The sequence below is a fragment of the Spinacia oleracea genome, chromosome 2, assembly GCF_020520425.1.
Source record: "Spinacia oleracea cultivar Varoflay chromosome 2, BTI_SOV_V1, whole genome shotgun sequence".
Classification (NCBI taxonomy): Eukaryota; Viridiplantae; Streptophyta; class Magnoliopsida; order Caryophyllales; family Amaranthaceae; genus Spinacia; species Spinacia oleracea.
The window spans coordinates 70296160-70319307 of record NC_079488.1 but is presented as its reverse complement, the minus strand read 5'-3'; the positions used below and the strand labels follow the sequence as shown (position 1 = coordinate 70319307).

Sequence of the window (23148 nt, the reverse complement as noted above, 5' to 3'; positions counted from 1 at the left end):
TTGATTCTTATTACATGACTAATATGCATAGTTTTAACTTTCTAAAACTCATTCTAATCTATTTATGCACATTTAAGGCTCATTGGGTCGTTATAGGTCATATTTAGAGCTAAAATGACATTTCCGCTCCCAACTTTGAACTAAAGAACCTAAGGACTCATTTGATTCTTATTACATGACTAATATGCATATTGTTAACTTTCTAAAACTCATTCTAATCTACGTATGCACATTTAAGGCTCATTGGGTCGTTATAGGTCATATTTAGAGCTAAAATGACATTTCCGCTCCCAACTTTGAACTAAAGAACCTAAGGACTCATTTGATTCTTATTACATGACTAATATGCATAGTTTTAACTTTCTAAAACTCATTCAAATCTATTTATACACATTTAAGGCTCATCAGGTCGTTATAGGTCAACAACGTACTTAATTATCTCTATAGTCTGCAACTATATCTTTTAATTTTATGCTTCAATGGAATGTAAAGACAATATCGTGAGTGTAAACTTTGGTACTCATATATATTTTCCTTCCATGCAACTTGCAGGCTAGGGATCGAGTCGATTGGAAGAAAGTCAACACGACCTTACTTAAGGTTTGTAATGCATGATCTAAAGGCACCTAAGTGGCTGGATTAGAGACATTTGTTAGATTAGCTCTCTAGCCTTTTGTCTTTAGTTGTTAATATTAGTTGTAATTTGTTAGACTAGCTAGGTGTTTAAAAATTGTAAACATACGTACTATATATACGCTTTGCTCTCTTGGGTTAATATAAATGAAGTTAATGTAATGATTTATTTATCAAAGATAAGCAGATTCATACCTTTGCTATTTTGGTGTTGATTGGGTACAGGTTTCAATACTCAATGGAGTATATATCTAGTTGTGGTTATTGCCGCCTATTTTATATTTTAAAAGAATTTGGAAAAAAAAATTAATGTTGTTGAAGGGGGCTTTTAATGTACGCCTCAACAACATATGAATTTATGGCGCAAAAATAAGGACCTGTTGAGGGGGGCATTTAAGAAGTGAGCCTCAACAGAGGAGGCTGTTGAGGCGGGCTTCTTAAATGCCCCCCTCAACAGGTCCTTATTTTTCGCGTTTTTGTAGAGGTTGTTGAGGCGGGCTTTTGAAAGCCCCCCACAACAGATCACCTGTTGAGGCGAACAAAGCCCGCCTCAACAGATCACTGAGCTGTTGAAGCTACGTCTGTCGCAGCGGGCCTTGTTCGCCTCAATAAACCCAAAATGCCCCCCTCAACAGGTATTTTTTCCACTAGTGTAGCCTCAAAACGTTCAAACCAAACAGAGCCGACATGCTAAGAAATCAAATGAAATAATTCGTAAGTAAGTGTACTTCTTAAACCTTTATAAACCAAAGATATAATTCAATGTGCGTTGTTCAACCGAGTATTCGAACTGTTGTTTATCAACCAACTAAGTAACTAAACATGTTATCATTTAACATATTGTTCTTTATTAGATGTATTTCCAATTTAGCTATAGTACTGTATAGTTATAGTCTTGCAGAATTGAATGTGCACTTTTTTTATTGACTCGTATTCAACTAACTAATCGTCTAATCGATCATTAAACTAAATTGATCTAATTCAATACCTTATAAACTTATAAGCTTAATTGTAACCTAAGAACTAATCGAAAAACTATGCTATTCGTTATAAGTCCTTTTTTAATTGTTTCCTCTTCGGTGCCATTTCCCCACTGCTGAGCTTTACAAGCTCATTATGAGTGGAGGCAGACTTTTAAACAGCACATTAGAATTGTTCTCCTTCCCTAGACACTAGGTACACTCAAAGTAGGAGACTAGCCATCATGAGGTGTATTTTTCAAATTTTATGATTGTTGACATTTGTGCCAATGGAATGTCAAATCAAATTTTTATATTATCTGCACACATCTTTTTGTAAACAATGTTAGGTGTTTATTTTGTTTTTTGATTTTAGACGCAATAGGGTAGCAGCCAAGCTTTACGTACAAGATGATGTACCATTATAGCCCCCTAATATTTGTTTCATATGGATATAACCATTATAGATTTATAACCCCTTCATATTTAGTTTAGATGATATAATCAGACTATTTATTGATATAATCAGACTATTTATTTCTATTTTGATCAAATAGTCAGGAAATATTTACATGTCACCCGTCTATACACTATGTACAATTTCGTCTCTATATTATTTCAGGGACCGAGTATTAGTAACTCGTATCAAAATTATTTTATAGACCACGTAATAGTAAATAGTCCGTCTTGTTCTATATAGCCACAACTTTAACATCATACCTTTAGATTACTTTGGTAAACTAAACGGCACATTTAGGGATGTCAATTAGTTGGTACACCATTATTATTCTGGTTACATCTCTAGATATATATGTCTTTGATATATTAAGGTGTTTATGTAATTTTATTTTGGGTTTAATTTTTATTTTTATTTTTATTAAGCTTAAATTATACTCTTACTGTAATTAGGATATTTTAGAACTTTATTGTTGTATGCTCATAGGGGAAAAGGTGAACAAATGGGTCTGGGAAACTTTTGTGCGAGATTTAGCGAAACTTCCAACCATTTTTTAATAACCATAACCCAGTTGTGTGGTTACATTTTAGTTTTGAGTTTTGACCACACTTAAAGTAGTATGGAGGCCCCCAATTTATGGGATATACTGAACTAACTACTCGAGTTGCATGAAACAGTAATAATCATAATAAAGTGACATTACAGATCTTTGTGGCAAAAGTTAACATCTTAAGCGCATATATTTTTAAACTTTTAATGGATAAAAGCATACAAAATAGACTTGTTTTTTATGTTTGCACTCTTGATAGTGTGCAAATCAGTTAACATTTTCCCTTGATGCATAAATTGAACATCCTTGGTGCGCGCACCCATAGCCTCAGCGTAATCCGCATACACCTTCTTCAGTCTGTCCGTTACCATAGCCTCGACTGGAAAATCTATCGGCTCATTAAAAACGGGACGCACAATAAACCTCTTTAAGTAGGTGTTTACGTTCATGCCTTCCACCTGCAAATTTGTTAATGTTAGGACATAAATAATTATAAATACCAATTTTATTTCTAAAGAGACTAAAGATTTGGGACAAATAATTCAATGTATAACATACGAGGCCTACGACGGTAAACACCTCCCCATGCTCAATATTAAGTTCTTTTACGGTTATTTCCATAATCGGAAACTGTGTAAAGCGCCTTCGGATAGATATATTGTGTACAGCATAACCTATGCGGTTTGCATAATCGTTGTACACACGAATCATAGTTTCCTCTGGATGGAGTACATATTGAACACCTTGGTCATGTTCTGACGTGCTTCTAACCAAAATAGTCACCATGTTAAAAGGAAGTGATGGTGGTGAAAATTGAATGGGTTGACATTGACAAAAAGGACCTGGTGATGATCTTAGGGACAGAAATTCAGGTTCATGTGCACCATATAGAGCCCTAAAGGAAGACGTGGAAGAGTTGGCAGAATTGGAATAGAGTTCATTTGAGCTAGATGGGCTAAAGGGGGTCGAGGTGTTGTTAGAGCCATTACATGCTATTGCAAATAAAGGAATGTTGGAGTCCGACGAGTCAGACAAGGAGTACGTAGGCAAAGTGTTACCATGGGATAGAGACATGGTTGGTCTAAGATTGGTTATTGAGAATAATGAGTGGAAACCAATTACACAATTAAATTCTTAGGTTATGCAGGAGTGTTTATATACTCATATGGGACTTAGTTTAGCGCCAAATAACATCACCTTTCCCGCCCATTTCCCCACAAACTTTGGCGCCAAAATAACAACATTTTGAGAGATAGAACTCCTTTAGGAATGTAATCGAAAAGTAATAGCATAATGTCATGTTGACCACAAAAGAATCATTATACGAATAATTAATTGATTAAACTATATATAATATGGGTTAACTTTATTTTACAGGTGTTTACAAAGACGTTATTTTCGAACACTGCACGTTAAATCGGACCGCGAATACAAAAGTTGTGTTTGCGAATTGTAACTTGTTAACCTGGTCATTGTGTGCTGCTTTGAATTTGGAGTTGTTTCAACAAACAGAATACGGAGTACAACTTATAAGCTAAACAAACAGTTGATTGCAAAAAGTGGACATGTTATTTGCACAACTCATCAATCCATCGGATCAAATTTGAATTTTAAATAATCATTGTGAAGATATTTTCGACCGTTGGAGAACATGAAAATGAAGTATATATTAACATTATTTGCATCAATCTTTGAACCAAATCTCCAAAGACTTAGTTCATAAACTTGGGTTCTTCATTTACAAAAAAATGGCTAGTGGTTCTAAACTTTCTCAAAAATCGTCAACCGAATCCGAGGGAAAAAACACGAATCTAGTTTGCTATTGCAAGGAAGTTGCCGTTATTCGGACAGCTAAAAATGGGGTCAATGCTGGCAAGCAATTCTTTGGGTGTCCGAATTGGCCTGTGAGTTTCCAATAACTTGACTAATGTATTGTTTTCAAATGGTATAAAAATTTAAGTGCGTTGATTATATTTCAGGGTCCAAGTGCATGCAAATTTTTTGAGTGGGTAATGGAAGGAGGTTGCATTAAAAAAATCCCAGTGTATAATGATCTTGAAGTTAAGATTCTGGAGCAGGACATTGAGATAGCTGAGTTGGAGATGAAGAACCGTTACTTGGAGGACAAAATAAAAAAAAACTCCATATGAAGAAAGAAAGTGCAGAAGAAGAGTTGCAGGAGATCAAGAACGAGCTTTGTCATACGAGAATTGGTTAATGAATTGCGCCCGTTCTGAGAAAAATCTTTCCTCGGTGTTGGTGATCTCGTGGATTATGTTTGCTGTGTTAGCCTTGTTGCTGAGGTAGAGGTAGTGTCTAGGATACCAAATCTACCTGTGGTTGGTTGATCTAATTCCCTACTTAGTTACAAATTATGTCGTCTATCAGTGTAAGGTCTATGTTAAGTATTTGATTAGGACAATCTATGCCTCTATGGTATAATGCATTTACAAATTATGTAATGTCACGTACTTTATGCTCGAATTATATACAAATTAATATGCAACGAAGGGAAAAGTTTATTGTAATACCAATTATATAATGTACTATATATCCCAAATCAATACTCCGTATGCATTATAAAGGATACTCGAAATCTAACAGATACTTATCCGTAATCGTAATCGTACCTTTGAAAGGTACAAAAAAAATATTATTTTAAAATTTCACATTCAACATGGTGGAAAATGCAAAAACTTATTTTGTGTACAGATAAGGAGTTTTCTCGGTTATGATAATAAAGATAAGGAGATCAAGATTTACCTTGACGTGACCTTTTTTACCATGTGTTGTAGACTTTTTGTTAATTGCTATGATGACATGTGAACAGTTGCACAACTCTACTCCCACACAAATGTCTTAATCAATGTCAGTAATGTGTGCGGCTCAATGTATGGAATTTTACTACTCGCTGTAATGTATGGAATTTTACTACTCGCTGTATTTATTTTTTGCATCCTTTCCATCTTTAGTAGTTCCGTGCCATCAAAAACAATATTAGTCTGCATTTTAGTAACAAATTGGGAATGAGTTGCACACTTGTACGTAGGGATGACAATCACATCAGAATCCGAACCGAGTCCGACCCGATCCAAAGGATAAAATCCGATCTGAATCCGAGAAGAAAAAGTCCGAATCCGAATCCGATTAAAAACATCCGAATTCTAATGGATATGGATCGGATATGGAGTCTGCAGAGAATCCGACCCGATTCCGAATCCGACCCGAGTCCGAGTGAAAATCCGACCTGAAATTAGTTCAAAGTGTATTATTTTTCGTAGATAACTTTTTGGATAAGGAAGTTCCAAATTTAATATAATATATTTGACTAAAGCGCATATATTTATAATTTATTAAATTATTATAAACTCAACTCATTAGACTTTGGTAAATGAGAAATAGGATTTCTAACATAGTTTAGGGTTAAAAGAATACAAGTTCTATGTAAGTAAAAAGTTAATGCATGATTCAGATTTAGATATGGATGCAATTTTGGAGTCCGGATTTTAAATGGATATTGATATGGATATGGATGTGAATATGGATATGGATGCAATTTTAGAGTCCGAATTGTAAATGAATTTGGATATGGATGCAATTATGGAGTCCGAGTTTTAAATGGATCGGATATGGAGTTTATTACATCCGACCCGAATCCGATCCATTGTCATTCCTACTTGCACGATGAAGTTGGTATGTTTTGCATACATTAATAATTTAAATGCTAGAACTCTGTACACATGTGTAATCATTAGGCGCCAACTCTGCTACTATCGACCAAGCAATTGGCGCCAAAATTTCCCCATATTCATGAGGACTTAAGGACACTTGAACATCAAGGTATTGCCACTTGACATTAGAACATCAATTATAGGGAGCTCTTAGCCCCCTCTTAAGGGGAAAGAAAATATAAGAGATAACTCTTAATAAATAAGAGCTAACTCTTAACTCCCTCTTATTCAGAGGTTGACTAAGACATCCTCTAAATAAGAGGCAACTCTTAAAAATAAGAGGGGGGTTAGGTGTATATTTATGCTTATTTTTAGGCTATTATTCTAAAAAAAAAAGGATATAACACCTAAAAACATATTTTATAGTTAGTGTATAAGAGTTAGTGTATAAGAGTTAGTGTATAAGAGTTAGCTTATTTCTTGGGTTTATTGGTAGATAACTCTTAATAAGAGATGGTGATGAGGTGGACAAGGAAAGAGATTAATAGTGGGAAAATAAGAATTGTCTTAGTATTGATAACTCTTAATAAGAGATGGTGATGAGGTGGACAAGGAAAGAGATTAAGAGTGGGAAAATAAGAGTTGTCCTACAAAAGTCTCAATCAACCAAAGTATTGTGCGAGCCAATATTATATTAGACAAATTTGTCAAAAACTACCTTATAAATTTGGATTTTTGCTAAAAACTACTTATAAAAAAAATGTTGTAGTTAACTACCTTATAAAAAAATGTTGCAAGATACTACCTTTGGTCGGATTATAAGCATTGATTGCACATTTTGGGGTCGATATTACTAGGTGCATCTCATGTGGCATGTCATGGGAAATGGGTAATTAAATGACACGTGAGATACATATGATAAAGTCATTCCCGAAATTATGATTCAGTGTTCAAAATTCGGAATAAGGTAGTATCTTACAACATAATTATTTTATAAGGTAGTTAATTACAACAATTTTTTATAAGGTAATTTTACACAAAAAATCAAATTTATAAGATAGTTTTTGACAAATTTGCAATTATATTATTATGCAAAGCCCGAATTTATTAATATCCCCTTTGGTAGGTACATCAATGTTGTGAAATTTTTTTTTGCCATAAATCCGATGTACAAGGGAGATAAAAAAATAACAGACAATTATAAGAAAATTCATCTTGATCCAGTATTTCTTTAAACCACCCATTTATAAATAACTAACGACATAAATGTATATACTATCAACTTATTTTACATCCTGTGGGCGCAAGACATTCTGTTATATATCTAAATGTAATTTCAAGGTTTTAATATAATGAAATTAATCCGTTGGGCGCAAGACATCACATGCATTTAAGGTTTTTCATTAATAACCGATCCTGTGGGCGCAAGACATCACATGCATTTAAGGTTTCTCAATAATAACCGATCACTCTATATAAGTCCTTCTTACAAACATAATCACTCAATGTAATTCCTCTTTACATAATTAGTATGACACATGCATTATGCATCAATACATATATTATGGCGCCAAATTGGTCCAAGTGGTGTCTATATTGGCGCCAAACAAATGGTTACCACTAGTGAGTAGTGACACGTTAACAACTACACATCCATTTCCTTTCCTAGGGTTTTAGAAACAACACTATAAATACAACAACTATTGTTACTACGAAATCCCACTTGTTCTTGTGTCTTTGTCAAAATCATTTTATTTGTCAACTTATCATCATAGAGAATGTCTGTTTCGTATGGTCATAGTTTATCATCTAACCCACCTTTAGTTTTGCCTGCATACTCGTCGTCTGGCGCGTCGGACTCCGTCGAGCCATACGTCTCATTTTCCTCAAACAACTCCACATGCACTTCCATGACATTCTCAGCCACGTCAAACCCCTTTAGCACATCATCTGACGCGAACTCATCCACTTGTTCGAGTCCGTCACCTAAAGTTAATTATTGGGGACTAAAATTAGCACCAACACCAAATTTTCCATACCCTCCAGTGCCCTTTTCCCCTCCTGTCCTACCCCTAGGCATGGTCGCAATCTTGGTTAGGAGTGAGTCAGAAGACGATCCAGGTGTTAAATACGAACTCCACCCAGATGAAACTATGATCAGAATAACCAATGATTACGCGCGTCGCATTGGTTATCCAGCCCAAGAATTTTCAATCACTAGGGCGGGACATAAAGGTTTCCCAAAAATCAAAGTCACTGTTAAAGAGCTAAACATTAAGCACGGAGAAGTTTTTTCTGTCAAAGGCCACGTAAGGACAAACTATTTTTTCATCACTTTAACATGTATATATTTTTATGCTAAATCTATGCTAATCCTCGATATTTCGCATTATTACAGGTCGAGGGAATGAACGTAAATACTTATGTTAAGAGGTTTTTAATCCGTCCAGTGTATAACAAACCGATAGATTTTCCGGTTGAGGCTAAAGTTATAGACACAATGGAAAAGGTTTTTGCTGCTTATGCTGAGGCAATGTGTGTGCAGCCTAACACTATTGAATTTATGCATCAAGGGGAAAAGTTAACTCATTTACATACTGTTCAAGGTGCCAATATTGTCAATGGTTCGATTTTATATGCCTTTATTTGTTAGGACTTGTTTGTTAACTAGTATGGGTAAAACCATGGTTCCTATTAAAATAGTGTCGTGTGACAATTGGTGTTAATTAAGATATAATGGCACACTTTCCTTTTTGTATGTTATGGACTTATGGTCACTGACTATTCGGCCCAATATATAATTAATTATATGTTTTTAGTCCTTTATTTGCCTTGTTACATTTATTTGTAGTATTTATTGATTACATTTTTTAAAAGCAACTATTTAGTAGTTATTAATTATTATTTATAAACACTATATTTATTTTATAATGATTAAATTTTATTCATTAATTCAATACATTACATAGAATACATTACTTAGTTAAACGGCCGAATATATATTAATCTACGTTCTTATTAATCTAGAATATCACGTGAGTTTGTGGATGAACTTCCAGCATCCTCGCCTATGAATAATCTACGCCTGGCCGATGGTCTCGGTGCAATGCCCTGTAAAATAAATTAAAACATAAATAAGTTTACTTTTAATTCCCAAATGTTTTAAAGTATAAATTAATCTATAAGAGTGTTACCTCGAAAGAAAATTCCGCTACCATGGTCTCCATCCTATTATGGTATCCGATAACAATGCTAACAGATACATCCATCCATAATACTACCACCCCACCACCAAACCCAACTGGCCCAAAAGTGAAATAAACATACCTAGCGGGTAATCTTTGAACAATTAGTTCAATGTTTTCAAAAGACAATCTCGACTCGAGTATAACAACTACGACTGGTCGATGTAAGGCGTACATAAGCTGGAAATTTTCAATAAAAGATTCCCTTGCCATTCCCCTAACGTTCCAACACACATACCTTGACCAATTTGGTACATGGTAATAACCAGGCCACCGCGCATAATTCTCGCACCTGACGAATACGTCATGCGACCTTACATTATGGTCTAGTCGAAATAATTCGAAAAAACTTATACTATTATCAAGATGCATTTCCATGACATGGACTGCATCCGAGTACGATGCCATACGGATCGTAGTTGGCCCAGCTAACAAGTACAATGGGCCAGCCCAATTAATTACTGGTCGCGGATCAACCATATTCAAGACATGGTCAGGAATGTATTTGCTGGAGTTTGTTTCATCTAGTTTATCTAAGACACCCAGGATGTAAAACTTGAACGCTTCATTAAGACCAAAAAGGTCGGACAAGACGGGGAGGTGCGCAGGACGTACTTGGAAATCATCATTTAGTGTTTTCATCTCCTTATACTCTTCAATTGACGTATTTTCGTTTCGTATTATATTACGAATGACGTCAACCGGAATGGCTTCAAAGATCTCCACCTTAGATTCATTCAGATAAAAATTTAGATTGTTGATATTTGATTCAGGTATGTCTCTGTTAGGAGGTGTGTTGTATGTAATGGAAATTGGGGAGGGTAATCTAAAAAAGACATGGTTAAATGGATCAACCATGATCAGAAAGGTTTACACTAGGATTTTAGCTATTTCTTGGTGTTTGAGGGACATTGGATTGAAGATGCGCTTTATAGGAAAATGTTACCATATTTCTTTCCAAACGGATGATAAAATATAATATTTTTCATTGATGATTTGTTTTTATTGATTACACATAAGCAAAACTAGATATTCTAAGATTTAAATATTGGCCCCTAGTAGTCTAGATATTATGTAGATTTGGAAGGGTGGTGCAGAATGGTTGCATGGTGTAGTCATATCAATGACAAAATTCAACAACTATTTCATCATTACATCTATTTCATGTCTAGATAACCCTCTTTTTTATATATTTAAATATTATCTACTATCGACCTAGAATTTTTTATTTCAAATAATTTTATCTATTATCAAATTATCGATTTCAATATAAATAAAAAATCTATTAAATGAAATCTAGACTATATCTTTTGTATAGCTACCCCATTATTTTTATAATACATTTTATTTAAACAATTTGCTAATAATACCATATTATTTTTATTTTAATTTATAAATACTAATTAAAAGACTCTGTAGTTAATTACGTGTTCAAATAACTGCATGACACAAGTAGGGGTGTCAACTCGGGTCATCGGATCGGTTTCGGATCGGTTCTAAACAGTTCGGGTCTTGTCGAATTCGGATAATGTCGGTTTAATGTTTCTATCCGGGACAATTCGGATCAGTTTGGATAACTTTGGTTTCGGATGAAGTCGGTTAATATGATGTTTCGGGTGATTTCGCTAGTTATCGGTTAACATTGGATTTCTGATTGCATTCGGGTCGGATACGGGTTTGGTCTAGTTAAAATTAGTATACTAATCGGGTCACGGGTATCGGGTTCAGGTCTTTGGGTAACGGGCCACTTCGGATTTCGGATCAATGTCGGATCCGTTCGGTTCGGTATCGGGTTAGTATACTAATCGGGTCACGGGTATCGGGTTCGGGTCTTTGGGTAACGGGCCACTTCGGATTTCGGATCAATGTCGGATCCGTTCGGTTCGGTTTCGATACCCTCTAATTCTCGGATATATTCGGTTCGAATGTCGGTCGGATTATCGGATCGGGTGAATTTTGGACAACCAAAGACAAATGTAGTTTGAAAATGCATGCGAGATAAAACAAAAGTCAAGAGAAGTAGTGGGGCTGTGGTCTGTGGGTCAACAATTCAACTTTGATTTTGGGACATATGATAGCAGGCCAAACAGTTAAAGAATATATAAAATGATCCATTATTTTGCTATTGGGCTTTGTTAACTGTCGTATTATTTTGGCCTTTGGTGGGGCAGGCTTTGGGGTGGGGTAGGCTCCCCTCAATTTACTCCCCTTAATTTAAATTCCTAAATAAAATTTCAATATTTTTATAATATTAATTATTTGGATTATATTAAAGGGACCATTACACAAGAAAAAATATTTAAAATAGGAAGCCAGTAAGAACTAACGAGTCGTTCAAGATTCAAAACGGGTCTAACATACACTATAATAAGGATGAGACTACAAACACGGGCAATTTACGGGTTCTGATCGGATTATTAACCGGGTTCTGATCGGATTATTAACCGGGCTATTTACGGGTTCTGATCGGACCGATTCACAAAGGAATACAACGAATTTTCCCGGATATGTAAAACGGATACCGACCTGTTTTTGGGCTTATATAGGACCAACCAGCCAATGATGGAAAATTATTATTGATTATAATAAAAAAAAATATGCTTTAGTTGTTTTGGGCCTTGCCATTGGGCTCCACGCTGGTCCAACACGCTGGTCCAACACGCTGGTCCAACACACTGGTCCAACACGCATAGTACAATTGGTCCAACGTTATACTAAATTATATTTTGATCTTTTGGGCCTTGCCAAATACAACGGAATTTCTGCTAAACTCAAGTCTGAATATTATTACAACATAATCAACATATGACGTTAAATTTTTTTCTTGTTGGCATCGTCCACCATCGCTTTTATACGATCCCGCTCCAAATTGAACGGAGAAAGAATATCCTGCGTCAACAACAACCGTCGCGCTTCTTCCAAGTCCTTTATCCGGAGCGACTCATAACCTTCAGCGAAGTCCTTAATAGCTAGCAGCATCCGGACACCGCAACTATGGCTGCGGAAATATCTAAACTTTGAGAATTACACAACATATGAATAAAACCCAACATAAACATTTAAATAATACGCACGTGTCTTTCTGGATGTCTATATCCATTCGCCGCCTTTCCCACGACAGCAACTGGCCCCAACTATCTCCATTTTCACCACTGAAAAGCAGCTTGTCAACCCCAATAAGCTGAAAAAATTCAAAACAATGCATTACCACAATTAACACACTTGGACGTTTAATGATGTCAGTAAGTAGAATGCATTCCAATTTCGTTGTTACCAGATCATCGATTTCATTTTTACGCTCTTCCACGGGATTGGTAATCAAGGAGTCAATCACGTATATGGTTGGTGGGTCAGCAGATACAACAAGACACCACCAATGGTTTGTATGGGGTCCCAAGTTTTCTAGTACTGGGATGAACAACTGCATAGCGTAACCTTAGACCGTTATAATTACAAGTACAACTAATCCAATCTATTAACTTATTGTATAAGTAGCCAAACAATTTTACCTCCGATATTCGCGAAAACACTGTACCAGTTTTGGTGTGCTGTTCTTCTTCTCCTAAATGGGATGCAACCTTCATTTTTTCCCTCTCCTTTGACATCCAATTTGCTAATCTACTCCGATCTACCGCGCTATTACGCACACCATCATCATGGCAGTCCGCAACAAACTTCATTACCTTTTCCTACATTGCTTTGAGTGATTAAATTGTAACCAACAGATAACTTGGTATCATTATATATTTACTGTATTTTCAAATCGTTTTACCGAAAACGTGGAGCTCAACATGTACCGCAAACTCCTCCCTAAATATTTGCCGGCCCACGTAGAATTGTATAGTCTTGCAACTGTGTCCACATACTACAATTAAAACAAAGCTAATAGTTCACAAATAAAAATAATCTCATATTCACGTTAGATAGTATATTTTAGAAGTACAGATATTAGATCAACCTACTACAACTTTGTCATCACCAGTTACCTTACCTGCTTATGAACACAACCATTCAGCTGTGCCACTCCTTTGCACTGGTGCATGTTACAATTGCTCCCGTCTCCACATTTAATCATCACAGTAAGGCTATAAAACCACAATCATAACCAGTCATTGAATCAAACTATATAACTTACACATTTTCATCTTCTCAACACCGTAATTTACGTACCTCAATCCTTTCAAATCACCGCGACCCGAAAGTAAACCGCCATTGTGGTTGACAAACTCAATCAGGTTATAACTGAATTTTTTTATTTCACTTGTAAACCATCCACGACCTCTATCAGATAGGGAAATCATCTTTTTCCTACAACGACGCGGACGAGTCCTCTGAAAAAGTAGGGCGCTAGAAGCAATGAGTCCACCCATCTTGTTGTCACAATCAATATCAACTCCTGGTGGACCGGCTGATGCCAAACCGCACACGATATCTTTGCCTTTCTCCCTGTCCAACCTCCCGGGTAGTGGTGATGCTATTACTTCACTAACCTCCGCTTCCATATTTGCAACTCCAATAGGATTAACACAAAGTTGGGGATTAAGAGGAGATGTATCCTTTGGTGGGGATGGGTAAGGGAGTGGAGATGTATCCTTTGGTGGGGATGGGGAAGGGAGTGGAGATGTATCCTTTGGTGGGGATGGGGAAGGGAGTGGAGATGTATCCTTTGGTGGGGATGGGGAAGGGAGTGGAGATGTATCCTTTGGTGGGGATGGGGAAGGGAGTGGAGATGTATCCTTTGGTGGGGATGGGGAAGGGAGTGGAGATGTATCCTTTGGTGGGGATGGGGAAGGGAGTGGAGAAGTAACCTTTGTTGAGGGTGGAGGTGGCGGAACCTTTGGTGGGGGTGGCGAAACCTTTGGTGGGGGTGGGGGAACCTTTGGTGGTGGGGAGGATGTAACCTGTTGGCATCGTTCACTTCGAGATTAGGTCCGGGGTGGTGGAGGTGTTATAATTGGCTCCTCATTCACGGTTTCCATATCGAGTTCTATTCGTTCTAACTCGATACTGTTTTCTTTTGCCCGCTCCTTAGCCATCTGTCTCATCTTCATTGGATTCCTCTCACTATTTCCTTTTTTCCTTGGTTTTAACGTCAATATTTCATTGTCCATTACCGGAATATATACCTAAAAATCGACAAACAACAATACTTTAGTTGAAATTAAAATTGTTAACGATTATTGAAGTAAATTGGACAAACATTCACCTCTTCAACTGGACCATGACTGTCCTTGGTGGCCCTCGGGTGTTGTGTTTCCCCGTAAGCAACTACAACACACTGCAACATAGAAATACACATATTCTTATTAATATTACTATTCTAGGTACAATATTCACAACTAGATTATTTCTAAATTTTTTCACATCGTTGGATTAACGTCGTAAACACATCTTCCTTATGAACCTATTTATACAAATCTTTACTATAATTTAAACAGTTTTACTTACCTCGAGAACACCGTAGTCTCCTTTTTTTCCAGATTCTCGATCAGCTCTCTTAGCTTCAAGAATCTCCTTCATGTCCCATGCCTTCAGCCTAGGGAATACGCCCCACTGGACGGGAATTCTACCGAGTCGATCGAGATACAAAATCTGAAATCACACAAACAGTTCATAATCATTCTAAAACAAACATTCACAATGTGCTTTTACTAGGACACTCACCACTAAATACATGGTGCAACCACCTACACCTTTGGTCCACCCGTATGTGTAGAAGTCCCTACAGAACACTTTGGCCATCTCAATGAAGAAATCATAAACTAGCTTGCACCAATCATATTGACTTGACTGCATTCCAAGTGTGCACGCATATATCGTACCGGCACTTAATCTTCCACATTGTGTCGGACATAGGACCATCGCAAGTGCGGCTATCAAGAACATCGTCTTAAACTCCTGCTCGTCATTTTCCCCCCACTCACCCTCTAACCTTTCAAGAAATTTTGGATTCACCGGAATTGCATCTGTATAAATCATATCAGACCGCTTCCTAGGGTTTACACTCTGCCATTTACGCCCGTATAACCTTAAAACATTTTGGGCCGCGATTTTCATTTGTTCATCAGCATCACCTTCATTCGTGGGGATTACCTTCTCCCCTTTTGGAAGACCTAATATCCACCTAACCTGGTTTTTGTTCATGGGGACATCTACTCCATTCGTCCCTCTAAAAAGTTGGTTTACGGGGTCCACACGTGTCATCAACCAATACACAAAGTTGCGGGGTAAGTTCTTCCCGCACAAGTGATACAAGCCTCCGAATCCCAATTCACAAACCCACTGCTTCCTACGATTATCAAACCTATGTAATATTCTGCCAAACGCTTCAACTTTGCAGTTTATGGTTGCCGTCTGTAAAAACAAATTTTCCATTCTCATTTTTTCATAACTATACATAAATAACTTACTACTATTTACTATTTTAACAAATTTATCTGCTTAAACATTTTCTTTATAATAAATATTACATTCAGATAGTACTATTACTCCAACAGACATACTATCTGTATAAACATTTTCTTTATAATAAATATTACATTCAGATAGTACTATTACTCCAACAGACATACAATCCAATTCCTCATAATTCAGATAGTACTATTACTCCAACAGACATACAATCCTCCTCTTCATTACTCAATTATAAACTAGAAAAGGAACAACTATACTAGCTACAAAAGGTACCAAACTACATAAGGCATATATTAACAATTAGATATTAGAATTCATCGAATTCTATAATCACTACGTGTCTCCCAAATACAAACCAATTTGCCACAAAAATAATATTTCACACAAATAATCCATATTTCACAACATACATCAGACATTTCACAACAAGCAACATCCATATAAAGATTGAGAATTCATACCCGTCCTTTAAATTCACGATGTAGGACTTTCAACACCCCCCGGGCTTCCTTCACTTCACCGCCCTTTGTCAAACTATTGTCCTACACAATTATACACAATCATTAGTAGGCAAGTTGTTTCTATGTAACACCATATCAAAGTAACTCAACAACTACTTAGTTTAAAATCAAGCACCGTGAATACTCGTGTGTGTAGAGTGACTTTCTCCACGACACCTCTCTTTTCGGTTTTCATCGGTTCTTTGGTGGTCACCTTTGTTTTGGTTGCCATTCCCTGCCAAAATCAAAATTTCATTATGAACTACTTTTGATATACTAATATTTATAAGACTGCTCCCGGGAAAAACAAACCTTAGATAGCCCCCGCTTCCGTTTCACAGTACTACCAGCATCCGACTGTGCAACCTCCTCCTCATCATCATCTAAGTCTTCAAATCCATATGCCTTAAAATCCTCATCTTCACTGTCATCTTGCTCACTTCTCGAACTGCTATCAACTACACTATTACCTTCTTCTTCAGAACTTAATTTCAATTTCCCACGTTTTCTAGATCTAGAAATCTTTCTGCCCATTCTTTCACCTAACACCAACACCCTGAATCACCTAATTAATGGAAACATGACATTCAACGACTAACATTTCATCAGCACAATACTACTATCGCAATTTGGGACAAATCCAAAATTTATTGTTTCATTTTATTCGACATGGACCATTCAAGTATTCAACCCACATATGACTAACCATGTTTAGTGAAATTATTTACTATAATGCGGACCAATTTTTTTCACTATTATTATGGGAATTACACTACATTACTCAAAACCTATACCTGAATTTGTACTAATACATATGAGATGAATCAAGGTAAGATATCAATTTTCAATTACCAATTTCCTCAACTGATTTCTAATAAATTCGCCTGTTTTTCCTAAACAATTCCAATTCGACTACTTTCAATACTTGTTCTTCAAATCAACAAAATTCAAGTACTTGAGGACTTACCAGATTGCATGCAATTATCGCCCAAGCAATTCAACTGGAAATGGAGGTTGTGGAAAGAGAAACTAGAGGAGAAAGACGGTAATAGGAGAGAAGGAGAATATTGTTGGTGAAAAAAATTTGGGATTCAGCCTTTATTTCGATTTAACCGCCCAAATGAACAAGTTATTATTCAGTTACTATTACACAACGTTAACGTCCGTTTCCTCCATCCCAGTTACCGTTACTAAACGGCAAGTTCACATCAGTTATCAGATAATGACATTACTGCCCTTATCTTTTTACGAAACTACATACATGCCCAAAGATTAACGTCTCTGGTTAATCCATTAGATTGCTTTGGAATTTCTCGTGAAAATACTTCCTTACAAGGAAAAGTGGAAAACCCTCCGGTGCCCCACAGCTTGAGCACAGCATCAATGGCGCCGGTACTACCAACTGAAATAATCTCCGTAATTCTCTCAAAATTGCCAGTTAAAACACTTCTCCGCTTTCTATGCGTCTGCAAATCCTGGAATTCCTTAATCAAAACCCCCAATTTCATCAAACTCCACCTCAATCAAACCCTAATTTCCAGTTCCGATCGTTATCTCCTCAAATGGTCAAAACACACCTCTCCTCAGTACGCCGACCTCGACATCCACCGCAACAACCTCCAATTCTCGGACTTTAACCACCCTCTCGAAACCCAAGTTGTCCACCTGCTTGGTTCCTGCAACGGCATCGTTTGCATCTCCGACTCCTCCAAAAACAATGTCTTCCTCTACAATCCTCTCACCAAATCTCATCGTAAGCTCCCTGCCAATCCAATTCCTCCTAACATTAACAAAGCTACTTTGGTTTTTGGATTTGGATACGACAGCAAGAACGATGATCATAAGGTGTTGATGATGGTTTATGGGTACAACAACAAGGTTTTCCACAGTGAAGCGAAAATGTATAGTCTGAGCAACAATTCATGGAAATCTGCTCAAGGTATCCCGTACCATCTCTATAGTTATGGATGTCATGGTATTGTTGTTAATGAGACTATAAATTACATTGTGATTAAGCCTGTTGAATTGAAGTCATGTAAGCTCATCGCTAGTTTCGATCTTGAGACTGAGATTTTCTCGTATATGGATTGTCCCAATTGTAGTGATAAGTGGAGTAATTTGTCTATGCTTTTGATGGAATGGGATGGATGTTTGTGTGTGATGGTGGATTATCAAAATGATGATTTTATAGTGGAGTGTTTTGAAATGTGGGTAATGAAAGAGTATGGAAACAAAGAGTCTTGGGTTAGATTGTTTAGTATTTGCCAGCCAGAGAGTATTGAAGCTTATATGGATATTAAGCCTGTTGTTTACTCCAAAGATGGGCGTAAAATTTTGTTGGAGATAGACAGTTTAAATTTTGGTTGGTATGATTTGAAGTCCAATGTATTTGATAGATGCACAGCTCTTGGGCTTTCTGATGGAGCTATCAACATGACAAAGTACGTGGGCAGCCTTGTTTTACTCGAACATGAGCCGCGTCTTGTAAGGGAAATCTTGCCAAGGAAGAACAAAAAGAAGTAAACCGATTTCTTATGCTATTTTCCTTGCATTTATTTCCCTTATGTCAAATCCAAATCATCTTAGATGTTATGATACTTTGTGTTTTTATGAATTTCTTGGATTCATGAGTGCTATACAGGGGAAACTCAGAATATTGCATTCATATGAATTTTCTTGTTCACATGAGTAACATGACCATTTGTGGTTCATCCTTTTACACATATTTTATTGCTCACATATAAATTGACCCTCAGTTTGCTTTGGAAAAAATTCATGTAGTATCTCTTGGCGTGATGTTGTCTGAACGTTAACAGAATACTCTGTATCTGAATACGTTAAATCCTTATTTGAATAATCTATAAACCAAGAAAATGCATTTAAATTTGACAAACAGTATGGCTAAATCCAAAGAATATAGAGTATAAAACCAAGCATGATATTAAAACCCTCAAGCTAGTCAGTACTATGAAATATAGAGTATACTACGTATGAGATTACATTGACTTTGTTTGTTCAACTATGTAGTTGTCTTTTTTTTACCTCTTTTTATTGTCCTTTGCTGACTTTTTAGTTGAGAGATTCGTGCATGACACTTAACAAAAAAATCCATACTGCCATTTTGCTATGTTATGAAGTAATGTGATTAGCTGTTTTATCCATGATTTAGGAGCGTACTTTAGAAGAGTTCATAGAATCCTATCCGTTGACTAATGATAAGGGATTTGGTACTCCGTATTAAATCTTGTTTAAACAATGCTTAGTAGCTTCAACTGGTTCATTAAATGAAATGTGAGAATGTTCCTCTAAGTGTATGTGACTTGGATGGACCATTTTGTATGTAACGGCGGTAGTGAAAGTTCTGACGCTGTCACTTCTTTTCTTCAGAAATAATGATTTGGATCAATTTCTTTCTACTGGGTTCAAGCTGAGGCTATGACTTAATTTAAGATGTTTCTGCTGTCTGCTGGAACCATGTCCGATCTTTATAATGTAAGTATGCAGTCATCTTTCCTTGATTTGTGTTTTCAGTCCACATAGCCATTTTTGCTTCATCCTTTTACTACATATTTTGTTGCTACGATTTAATGGACCGTACTGTAGTGTACCTTATATACTGATGTTCGCTGAATGTTGAACAGAAAATTTGACAGAAAAATAGAATAGTGTACCTTATTTGAATATGATAAATAAAGAAGGGGCCTTCAAATTTGATAAACAGTATCGTGCTAATCCCAAAAATATAGACCAAACACAGACCTTTGTATGCATGACATTGAAATTCTCAATGGTAATCTACGATTATGCCTAGTTCTATAAAAGATTTCATGAACTTCTGCTTGTACAAGTATGGCACTTTACAAATTCCAGGGTGCCGCTTTGTTATGTAATACTTCGCATGTGATTGATTGTTTCATTGCTGTTTTTTATATTAGTTTTGCAATTTTCAATGATTTTGAGCTCCAACGAACCTTCTGTGCGCCCCTCCCCTTGGAAAATCAATTTGAGACACCGTTTTGGGACAGGACAGGATGGACTAATATTGACAGAAGTAAGAAGGTGAGAAGATTTGATTTTGCGTGTTAATTCCGAGGTAGTTTGGAGTTTTGATTTTCTTACCCCCCTGCCTGCTTTCGTTCGCTTAGAACAACAGCCTGTTAAGAAAATCAAAACTTAGAATTGACGAAAGCAGGCAGGGGGGTAAGAAAATCAAAACTATGAAAACTTAGATTTGATTTTGCGTGTTAATTCCGAGGTAGTTTGGAGTTTTGATTTTCTTACTCCACACATTTCGTAGTGGCTAAACCTAAGTTTTCTGATTTCTTATTCGTCTGGGTATGGGTATATCTTGCACTTGCTCTTGTTGATGATTGCTTGTCTCCACAACATTGAGGTTTTTGCATTCTTACATTTTACATGTTTGATAGTTTTTTTTTTTGGTCTTTTTTTTAAATTCTACGATGGCTATTTTTTAGTTCGAAAAATCAAAAGCTGAAATATATGTTTGTATACTACTTCCCTAGTAGTGAGCCGTGGTTGAGGCGGTCATCGGAGGCTCGGAGCACTGGTTTTATGATTTCAACATGAAGAAACATAGGACTCTAACTCTATAAGAGCCATCGAAAGTAATGATATGGCAGGTTTCTTTTGTAGCATGTTGCAAACTTTTGGCATTTACATTTTGGGAAATCGACATTTCCGTGGATCTCATGAATGCTTTGATGAATTAAGCTTTACTGCTTTTCCTAACATGGTTCTGTCGAACTTTTGCTGTAACTCTGTAAGCAATGCTTTTCTTGCTAAGAGTAGCAGAAATTACATTTCTTGATAAGGTAATTTGTTTTTTTTCATAAAATTTTAAAAATATGGTCTACTAACCCTAAAATTATGCTGCTATTGTTGTTTTACTCCGATCGAGGGAGTAATCATGCAAAATATCATCGGTAAAATTACTTTCTTAACATAATCTACCATAGTTGGTGACTATGTTAGAATTTTTGCATATATTTAGTGTATTCTTGGCCTTTTATTGAATTATTATTATATGTTATCCTCAATCTTTTAATACCAAGGTCAAACGATTAATCATTAAACTAAGAACGAAGGGTGTGCATCTTATCAAGGTGATATAACTTTCCAACTCGATCTGCGGAAACATTTATAATATACAGTTGCTCTAGACTTGGAACAAAGCTAAAACACAGGGTCGGCTAAAGGGCGGTCTAACCGGACCTACAGCACTGGGCCACAAAAGTTTGGGGCCCAAAAAGAAATTTTGTTGGTTAAACCCCAGTAATCCATATTATATATTTAAAGTTGCTTTATTAAGCATTATGTAATCTTTGTCCCAGTTGGTAATGACTCATAAGTGTTGTATCATAGACCAGAGTTCGATTCTTCCCAACCCCGAAAAAGTTAAAGAACAACCCTGGACAAGTAATTAGATTTTTGTAATTAGATTTTTGCTTTTTATGTGCTTGATTTTGGCTCCGTTTGGTAGGGCGTAAAATGTTTTCATTGTAAAATGATTTTCCATAGAAAATATTTTTCAAGGGAAGATACAATTCCAAAATAGTTTTATTTTGTTTGGTACCTTGAAATAAATTGGGAGAAGATGGTGAAGATTGAGGGAAGAAAGGAGAGGAATGTAAGGAAGAAAGAAGGAAAAGTGGTTCCCTCCCTTTCAAATGGAAAATATGATAGAAAACACATATGGGTGTAAGGTGCACCCGAGTGCATTTAATAATTTTCAATATAATCTAACTTGATGGTCTTATTAATACTTCCTCCGTCTTTTCATACTCGCAACGTTTGGACTTTTGCCACTATTCATATAATCTACTTTGACTATTCTTAGTGCTTTTTATATAAGATAAAATATAGTCATGTGGGATCTTGTTGGATTCGTCTCAATGTGTATTTTCAAAATATCAACTTTTTATAATTTTTGCATAAAGAGAATTTAAGATATAAATGATTAAAGTTGTACATTGGCATGCGTGATACTAACAAACGTTGCGAGTATTAAAAGACGGATGAAGTAGATAACCGCATGCTCTGTCGTAGACTGGGGTTTGGATGCTCTATTTTTTACGATTTTGCAGTCTGATAAAAACAATCCATACAGATGGTGGTAGTATACCCTTAGCCATTTAATTTGTAGCGTTGAACATGGTTCTATGACTTACTCCATCCGTCTGATTATGAAGTCATGGACATCAAACTCGTAAACTGATGTTTGTTTGTTGAAACCACTTAAGTTAAGATGATTTAGAAACTACAGAGATTCTTTAGTCCAACAAGTTTACCTCTGATGTTGTAGCAACATGAGTTATGGAGGAGACATGAGTTAGCTATTAGTTGATTTCTAGGGCTCCAGTTAGCTAGACACTAGCATATATTGCTACGTTCCTTAAGTGAGAAATGAGGTAGAAGATACAAAATCAAATTGGTTGTTGTGCATTGTAAAGGAAATTGTTGATTTTAGGAATTGCTCATCCGTCTTGACGTACAAGTGTTCTCATAACACTATAAATGCTACCGAGAACTAAATTTTGAATTCTTGTTAGATTTAATTTTAATAAAGTTTAATATTGAAATCTAAACCTCAACAAACCTAAAATTCAGTTTAGATTTTGTTTATTTATTCAGAATTTCTAGCATAATTTTTGGATTATTAAACCCTAATTAAAATTATTAATCTTTAAACAAAGGTTGGA

General features: G+C 36.1%; 2 protein-coding genes across 6 annotated transcripts; one reads left to right on the top strand and one right to left on the bottom strand.

Moving 5' to 3' along the window:
• Positions 1-14069: 14069 nt before the first annotated feature.
• On the bottom strand, positions 14070-17597 carry LOC110791790 (uncharacterized). Of its 3 annotated transcripts, none has more exons than XM_056836961.1 (8): positions 17397-17597; positions 16742-16994; positions 16566-16664; positions 16391-16471; positions 15180-15869; positions 14964-15107; positions 14722-14793; positions 14070-14641 (listed from the first exon to the last, which is right to left on the bottom strand). In XM_056836961.1, exons 2-8 carry the CDS (start codon positions 16961-16963, stop codon positions 14441-14443), a joined length of 1509 nt encoding a protein of 502 aa, XP_056692939.1. In that variant the 5' UTR covers positions 16964-16994; positions 17397-17597; the 3' UTR covers positions 14070-14440. The 3 variants fall into 3 exon arrangements, with proteins under 3 accessions (XP_056692939.1, XP_056692940.1, XP_056692938.1); XM_056836962.1 differs by having other exon boundaries at positions 16742-16985; XM_056836960.1 differs by having other exon boundaries at positions 16742-16971.
• Positions 17598-17626: 29 nt separating this feature from the next.
• LOC110791789 (F-box protein CPR1) lies at positions 17627-21265 on the top strand. Of its 3 annotated transcripts, none has more exons than XM_021996549.2 (3): positions 17627-18948; positions 19817-19921; positions 20953-21265. In XM_021996549.2, the coding sequence occupies exons 1-2, from the start codon at positions 17813-17815 to the stop codon at positions 19866-19868; spliced, it is 1188 nt and encodes a 395-aa protein (XP_021852241.1). In that variant the 5' UTR covers positions 17627-17812; the 3' UTR covers positions 19869-19921; positions 20953-21265. The 3 variants fall into 3 exon arrangements, with proteins under 3 accessions (XP_021852241.1, XP_021852242.1, XP_056692941.1); XM_021996550.2 differs by having other exon boundaries at positions 17715-18948; positions 20956-21265; XM_056836963.1 differs by lacking the exon at positions 20953-21265 and adding an exon at positions 20365-20939 and having other exon boundaries at positions 17715-18948.
• The last annotated feature ends 1883 nt before the right edge of the window (positions 21266-23148 follow it).